This window comes from Halyomorpha halys, unplaced genomic scaffold (assembly GCF_000696795.3).
Source record: "Halyomorpha halys isolate HHAL.00 unplaced genomic scaffold, Hhal_1.1 Scaffold2160.1, whole genome shotgun sequence".
In the NCBI taxonomy this organism is placed as follows: Eukaryota; Metazoa; Arthropoda; class Insecta; order Hemiptera; family Pentatomidae; genus Halyomorpha; species Halyomorpha halys.
This window is the reverse complement of record NW_027111409.1, coordinates 60,180-68,724: the sequence shown is the minus strand read 5'-3', so window position 1 is coordinate 68,724 and position 8,545 is coordinate 60,180. Positions and strand designations below refer to the sequence as shown.

The window sequence follows — 8,545 nt, the reverse complement described above, 5'->3', positions numbered from 1 at the left end:
TCAATCAAATGATGTTAAAGAGGATGTTTAATAAATAAAGACACGATACAATGAAAAACACGTACGTATAAATAAGAACATATTTCTTTAAATCCGTGAATTAGAATACATAAACAAAACCTCTTTAAATATACCCATCCATGAAACTTTTATTTCTTGGTTTTTAGAACATTAACCCAAAAAATGTAAAGTTTAACTATTCATGTTTTCAATTTTTTTTTTTTTAGATGTTCCTTGAGAGTGAAAAACATACATGTTTCAAACTTAATTAATTAAAAAGATGTCTCAAGGTTGTGGTAAGTTGGTGATGTGATTTTAGAATACATCAAATAGACATTCCATGTTGTTTTTAATTTAAATAATTGTTTTAACTTTAAAGATTTTCTTTTATTGTTATTTATTTTCACTTTTTTCTACTTGAAAATTATTGTTTGTCACGGTTTCTTGTGAGTCCTGTTGGACCCTGAGCAGTGGTCTGGAACATCTTCAGATCCAGTTGTTGAATTCATTGCATAAAATTCATGTTAAAAATTATAAAAGGATTGATGAATGTATATTTATTTATTTTATATGCTGTTAAAATTAATGTTAGTTTAATCACTAAAATCAATTATTAATAATGCACCAATTCTTTTTTCTACTGTTCAATGGTTGATAAATATAATAGTAAGTATTTTAAGCCTTATTCTGCCTAGATTTCAAATTTTCTCTTGAGATCATTTAGGTAATTAGGCTAAGAAAAAGGCAATTACAGCAGAGAAATACTTTAATTTTTTTGTGTTTTGTATACTAAAAAAGTCAAAATGTTTTACATTATCATAGTTCAATGGTTTAGATAATTCTTCATATGAAATAAATAGGAAAACCTTGCACCATGACCCCAACATCCCATAATTCCTAGATATTATTCCATCTAATTTTTCAACTTTCAACAGAATATTTGTTCACCTTATTCACCATCCTAATCCCTTTCCTGCCCCAATCATCCCTATAATCCTCTCCAAATGGCGTTGAAGACATTTTATTAATTTACTATTGGAGTTCTGGCAATAGTTAGTTTCTCCACCCATGTTATGCATGTATGTTCATATTATTAATTCATTAATATAATTATATTTTTTACAGCTGTGAAATTTCTTTATTGTTATCTTTTAATTTTACTCATTATCATTTTTTCCCTTTATTTAACCTGAGTATACACATGTGAAAGTATGCTTGGAAATCTAATACTGGATTGTAACAGTATGTATTAGTATTCCTTAACAAATAGAGTAAAGATTAGTTTTTCCAAAAAAATATTAATAAACTGAATTAGATAGTATTAAGGGTAATATACCACATTCAGGGTAATAGTAAGAGACGTATTTACTGTGTATTGGGCATAAATGAAGGATAAATAAGCAAGCCATGCGCCTTAGTTCCTGGTTAAGTAATTCGTGCTTCAATACTCACAAGATTTCAAAGTGTTAAATTAAATGGAAATTTTATCAAATAAATAATTAGTATTAAATTAATGCCGGAAGAGCAGTAAATTATGTGCTAGAGTAAATCATTCATGACAACTTAAAATCATCAGCAGCAGGAGATTTAAAGTCACAAGTATTATAATAAGCTTCCATGTACTTAAACAAGGATAGGGAGAGTAAAGTAGCCTACTGACATGTTCTTATTTAATTCAAAATGAAGAAGAAAAGATTTTTTTAATTTTAAGTAAGATCACAAAGGCAGCACATCTTCACATCAAGAGTTCAAAAAGATTCATCAACCATAGATGGTTTGAATTTGATTAGATGTATCAATTGTACAACTGTAAAGTAACAAAAATTGTCTACTAAATATTTGATTTGAGAAATATCTTACTTTTTCTATTGTTGTTTTTCCCCTTCTTTAACTACCTTAGAATAAAAACAAATCTTTATAATGTCAAATATATTGAAATTACAAAAATTCTGATATACCATTCATGAAAACATTAGATTTCTTGTTTTCAGCCTTCAGGAGTCCCATAGAAAATAGTCTAATATTTGTGTTAGGAACTAGTGTAATTAATATGTTCAAACATTTGCAAATTTGAAAAAAAAAAGTACATTTACTGGAGTCATTTTATTTTAATTTTATATGATGAATTTTTATAGCTAGATTTGAAAATAACTTAGTGACAGGGATAGATGATTAAGTGGTTGTCAACTTTTTACGACCTGATTTTATTTAATTTAAGGAATAAATTATAAATATTAAATATAATAAAATTATAATATTCTTCACCATCTAAAAGGTTTTTTTTTTTGTAGAGGAACATCATGGAGATGGAACCGAGACTCCTAAGGTGCAGAAAGTTAGGAAAAGAAGGCGTCCAATTGATTCTGCTGGTCTGTTTCAGGCTTATCTAAGAATGATTCCTAAAAAAAAAAGGAATAAAAATCTCGTAGCAGAAAAAAATATTCAACCATCTAGTTTTTCAAGTGCAGTGTGTATGTTCTTACATACCTTATTACCATTTCTAACTATAAATATGTACACTATAAAGTTATTCATATTAATTTCAATGTAGTTGGTCTAGCTTTAAATTGAATTGAATGTACCACCATTTTTAATTAAGTTCAGGAGTGATGATCTTTGTTTCATGGGGATCCTGTGATAGAAACTTGTGATAATGTTGTTCACAATTAATCTCAATTAGGTTGGTAATCTGTATTTGTCTTAGTTGGAGTACAAATCGATACAAAACCCAATAAAGAAACAAAGATCAAATTGCTTTTATTATGACTGTAAACAGAAATGTTGATATCAAATAGTATTGGGAATTAAATGATATGGTCGTCCATGAATACATGGTTAGTTTGTCAAGAGCAATCCTTGTTTTTTTAATAACATCCCTTCCACAATATTATTATTAATAAATGGAAGAAATAGGGCCTAGTGGTTGTTTTTGCCAACCCCTGATGGCTACCTAGAGGTTGTGCCAAGAGGTCTAGTATTATAGTCATAGTGTTAGATAATTAAGTCATCTGTTGAATGCCATAAATCTATTGGTGTTTGCCACCATTGCTTAAATTAAAACTGCCTTAAGTAGACCCTGCAATTACCCTTATAATGCCACTAGGCAATCCAGGGGAGAATCCCTTCTAATATTGAATATTTTAAAACTTTGACAAATATTTGCCACTTTTTTTTTGTTTGAACGTTTGAAAATATATCCTCTTGCCTCATGGTGGGTTACATTGTTGTTGAATCCTTTACAAGACTGGTTATCTCTACTGGACTATAAATTATGTTCAAATGATGTAACATTCTGTGTCTGATATCAAAATTAATGATTTATAATATATATATTTTTATGAACCTTAGTGATTTTTAATTAAAAGTGAACTTTATGAAACATTTATTACTAACACTGCTTAGTCTATAAAATTACCAAAAAAACAAAGAGGATTGAAGAGTAGATTGTTAGTTTACTAAAACTGTGGTCCTGCCTGAAAAAGATTACCTTGAAGCGGGAGTTGACAGGAGATTCTTCTGAAACATTTTTGTCTACCTTTTGGTTCTGCAGCCACGGAAATGAATTCATGTACCGAAATAGCTTTCTAAATCACTTATATTTAAATTTCTATTATATCATATTATTTATTTCAGATTATTATAAACACTTATTATTATTAGGTACTAGTTGTATTTACTCTCTAACAGGATATTTAAGTTCTTCTTCTTTATCTTTCTCTTATGCCATTAGCTAGTGTTGAGGAGCCTCAATCCAGCACAATGACTCTTCAAGGTCCCTGCTTAACCGCTTCATCTCAATCAGGGATTTGCCTCTTTTACTTCCAATTCTTTGGATTTACTCTTGGTATGTAGTTCTGGTGTGTCCGCATGGTCTCCTTCCTGTGGGTCGAGCCTCTAATACCTTTATAGGATTCATGTCCTCATTCATGCGGCAGATATGTCCAAATCGCTGGAGTTGCCGTCTTTCTAGAGTGGTTTTAAGACCTGTAACTTCTAGTTGCTCTCTAATACTGTCGTTTCTAGTGCAATCCCTTCTAATTCTCCGAACAGATCTCTGAAGGAACCCCATTTCCACTGTTGTTATGCGATTAGAGTGCCTGTCCATCGTTTTCCACCTTTCTCCACCATAGGTGAGTGTAGGTAGGTAAACAGACTTATATACATGCATTTTGGTCTGCTTGTCTACTTGGCAGTGACTGATGATGCTATTTGTAATCTGGTAATACACTTGATTCTCCTTACATATTCTTTACTCTATCTTACCAGAGTAATTACGGTCCCTAAGTAGGTATATTTCTTCACTATCTCAAGTGGCTTGCCATTGCAGAACAGTTGGACATCTTCCTGTTCTTCCCTCGTCATAACCAGCACTTTACTCTTGGAGGTGTTAATTTGCATCCCTTTCCTGAACAACTTTCTTCCCATTCTACGAGAGCTTGTTGTAGTTTGGTATTGGTGTCAGCTATGAGGGCTATGTCATCCGCGTATAAGGCTTTGTACAAGGACATTTCTCATATTCCATTTCCGAATTGTTATCCATGCAGTTCGTCGCTTGCAGATTTTGTGAATTTTGTCCTTTGCATTTATAAATAGAAGGGGACTTAAGTTATCTCCCTGTCTAACTTCTCTCGCAATTGGAAAAAGTTCCGATTCCATACCATTTATTCTTACCACTGCCATTACTCTCCTTGCCTACCATTACTCTCCTTGGTAGGCTGACTGTATGGCCACCAGCAAGTCTTCAGGTACACCCTTGGCTATTAGTACATTCCAAATTTCTTTTCTTGGGACCACACCAAACACTGACTTCAGATCAAGGAATGCAAGATATAGATTTTTATCTCTGTCCCAAGATTTTTCAGCAATATTTCTAAGAACAAATATGTGATCCTGCATCTGTCGGCCTGGACAAAAACCAGCCTGTTCCGCTTCTAACTGCCCTTCCACAATCCGCCAGTCTCCTTTCTAAAATAGAAGTGTAAAGTTTATAGACTACGGAAAGAAAACTAATGGGTCTATAATTTTTGTAGTCTGTTGTTCATCCTTTTTTATAAATCAGGAGGATTATACAATATTTCCAGTCCCTGGGGATTCTCTTTCTGTCATATCCTTCTTGGAACAACGATTGAAGTGCTTTAAGAAGTTCATGGCCACCATATTTCAAATACTCTGGTGCAATTCCATTCCTTCCTGATGCTTTACCTCTTTTTAGCTTATGGATTGCATTTTCTATTTCTTCTTCCTCTATAAACTCCAGGCTTTCTTGAATATTAGGCTCTTGTTCGTGGCAATGAATTGCTCCTAGAAATATTGCTTCTATCTGCGAAGGATCTTTTCCTTGTCTGTAAGTACGATTCCATCGTTAACTTTTATATTTCTAGTGGACTTGCATTGCTTTCCTCTTAACATTTTAACTTTTTGCCACAATGTTCTTATAGATAGTACTCGCTCTGCCTTTTACCAATATCCTCCCATGACTTTTTCTTGGCCTGGTGTATGGTACACCAGTACACAGTACCTTACATTCATACCTGGCTATTCGATAAACATGTAGCTTTCCTTCAGTTCTATCTTTAAGGTATGCTTTCCAGGCAAGCTTCTTCTGAAAAACCAGTTGTTGGAGGTCATTGGTCCACCAGTCTGTCCGCTTTCCCCTGCCAGACACTCTCTTCTTCCCATATACTGTATTTTCTGTTTCCAGGATACATGTTTTAAGTGCCTTCCATATCTTATCCATGTCTCCATCGAATTTTCTCTTGTGTAGATAGAAAGAATTTCCTATGAGGAAGTCATTATGGACACAAAAGTATATTAGCCACTGTCCATTACTATTCCTCACACTCTCACCTCCATGCAGCCCTAGAACTCCATGTCCAGATCTTTCTTCATTTCCTGTTCTGGCATTGGAGTCTCCACTCAGGATTTCTGACTTTCCTTTTCCTTCAGCTTTATCTACTATTTTTCGCAAATCTGAGTAGAATGCCTCCTTGTCTACAACACTAGCATCTTCCGTTGGTGCATACACCTGGATTATGGAGATCTTACCTATGGTCATCTTAAATCTTATTCTTGCAGAGAATGGTTTCCAGTCTAAATGATCATATTGATCAATAAGACAATAATTATGTATGAATGACTTGGGCATAGTAGTCTGTGATACTAAAAAATTTTAAATACGTGGCCTAATCAATAGTTCTCTTTGATCATGGTCTGAGAGCTGAAACATTAGAGAAACTAAACAAAGCGCTAGATAAAGATCAAAAGATATTTGTATTTTGATTTCTATTATATATAAATTAAATTCTAATGATCTGACATTCTTTATCTGAATTTGAAATCTTAGACAAAAATTATTGAATTGTTATAATATTTTATCAACTTTGATAATTTTTATTTAAAGGTGAAAATGGTGAAACATTTAATGCTGAGACGACTCATCCTATAGCACTACAAAAAGAGAGTAATAATAAAGAGAGTGCTCGAGGATTTCTAAAACCACAGTCCTGCCAGAAGAGACAGGACAAATTAGCCGAGTCCTCTGAAGCATTTTTGCCTATCCTTGGTATATGATTTTTTTGGATATCTATAAAAATACTATACTCATTTTAGATAAATGCCAAACTGAAGCTGACTTTATAAACTTCAACACTTTAAGATCTGGTCTGTTGTATTAAGATATTATGTCTTCCCCTCTGAGAAAGGGAAGGATTATTATATATAATATTTAGGAAGGTCAATGAAAATCTATGGACAGAATTTTGTTTGTTTGAAATAAATTAACCATCTCTTATTTTTATTCGTAATAGAAAAATGGATTTATATTATAACCAATGAAAGGATTTGATAATTAACTTGAATATATTTTAGAAAATACAGCATTTAAGCCCCAGACTATTTCTATCATGGTAAGACCTAGCTGATATTAAAGACCACTTATCTGGAAATTGATATGACAAGTTTCATCAAAATCATTTTAGCCTTTTTTGAGAAAATGTAAAACAGTGATATAATAAACTGACACTTCTGGTTATATGATTTTTATGAAAAAGTTGCTGAATATCCCAGATATATACCTCTTCAAGTACGTAATTTTAGTTTAGTACAATTTTTTGTTTGTCTGTTCACAAACATATATACACCATTTTGTGAGACTTGTTTATTCAGACTCAGTGGTTCTTAAAATGTGTATTTCAGTTGAATAATCAGATTAAACATTTTTTCGAGGGCAATACTTCCTCTTACTATATATTCCATATACAGCAAGTAAATGAAAGTAAAAAAAAAGATAGAAAGATTTTTTTTCTCTTCCCCATTTCTTTGATTGCTGTTCAATGTTTCATTCTTTGTGAACACACTAGGATGTGGTAAATACCAGTTACTGTTTACAACAGTAAAATTGGAGTATCATTGAGTTACATAAATAGTCGAACTGAAGATTGGAAATATAAAGGATTCAAATATTTTTTTTAAATAATTTTCTTTCTCTGTTTCCTTGCCATCATTTTTATTGAACCCTATACAACATACATTTTTGGCTGATCACAGCTTTTTTTTCCCCTCTTCTTTTTTTTACATATTGATATTTTAATTTCTGCTGTTTTCATAGATCCTATTTCTTTTATTAGATACTTATTTATATTTTAGGTATAAAATTTAATTAATTAGTTATTTATTTGAAGTTAAAATGAAATATTAATAAATTATTTCACTTATTCATTCATTGTTAATGTTTGATATGCATTAAATGTTGCAGGACATTCAAAAGAATTGTCTGATAGTCCAGAAAAACTGGGCATTAGTGAACCTAGTAGTTGTGATAAGAAAAGTAAACCAAATGACATTTAGCCCCTAACTTGAATGAGCCCATGAGAAGTACAGTCACAAACATTCAAAGCAGATATGATTTTCAAGTTATCATTCTGAAAGATTCTCAAGGTTCTTCCATGAGAAAAGTAGATCTAGATTTTTCGCTTAAGTGGTTCTTCTAGTTCCTTTTTACTAGTGCTAATGTATAATATAAACCACTGCAATAAATTACTGGAATATATTTTGTTTATTTTTTATTTTACAATAATATACATATATTTGTTTTTATTTTATCAATTTGTTATTTCTTTGTATTAAATGTGATGTCATCGTCTTTTTACATTTAGGAAATTTTTACTTCTTTTTCTCTCAAATGATTTTTCTAGATATTCCTTTTAAGCCATGCTAAATAGTTATAGTATAAAACCACTGCTGTAAATTACTGGAATATGTTTTATTTATATTAATATAGATATATTTGTGTATATTTTATCAAATTGCGATTTATTTTCATTAGATGCAATGACATCAACTTGACATTCTAGAAATTTTGAATTTTTTCTTCTTAAGTGTAGGAAATCTTTTATAAATTTTATTTTGTGGCAATACTGTTAAATGTCACATGTCAGTAACTACTACTGAAAATTATATATTTACTTTAATATATGTTGCTTTTATTTAATTATGTTTTATCAACTGTTTATTTAATTATTAGATTCAATGGCCATCTTCTTTCTAT

At 31.3% G+C, this 8,545-nt stretch overlaps 1 protein-coding gene across 2 annotated transcripts; it reads left to right on the top strand.

Annotated features, from left to right (window-relative positions):
• The first annotated feature begins 227 nt into the window (after positions 1-227).
• LOC106691213 (uncharacterized) lies at positions 228-8,047 on the top strand. 2 transcript variants are annotated; one of them, XM_014436922.2, is made up of 4 exons: positions 228-296; positions 2,292-2,471; positions 6,401-6,562; positions 7,754-8,047. In XM_014436922.2, the coding sequence occupies exons 1-4, from the start codon at positions 281-283 to the stop codon at positions 7,843-7,845; spliced, it is 450 nt and encodes a 149-aa protein (XP_014292408.1). In that variant the 5' UTR covers positions 228-280; the 3' UTR covers positions 7,846-8,047. The 2 variants fall into 2 exon arrangements, with proteins under 2 accessions (XP_014292408.1, XP_014292407.1); XM_014436921.2 differs by lacking the exon at positions 228-296 and adding an exon at positions 1,114-1,242.
• Positions 8,048-8,545: the final 498 nt, after the last annotated feature.

Excerpts from the sequence above, each read along its gene's own strand:
- LOC106691213 (XM_014436921.2), top strand. The coding sequence starts at position 1,212 with ATGCTTGGAAATCTAATACTGGATTGTAACA. Across the intron at positions 1,243-2,291 it reads TCTAATACTGGATTGTAACA|AGGAACATCATGGAGATGGA; the intron begins GTATGTATTAGT and ends TTTTTTTTGTAG. Across the intron at positions 2,472-6,400 it reads TAGTTTTTCAAGTGCAGTGT|GTGAAAATGGTGAAACATTT; the intron begins GTATGTTCTTAC and ends TTTTATTTAAAG.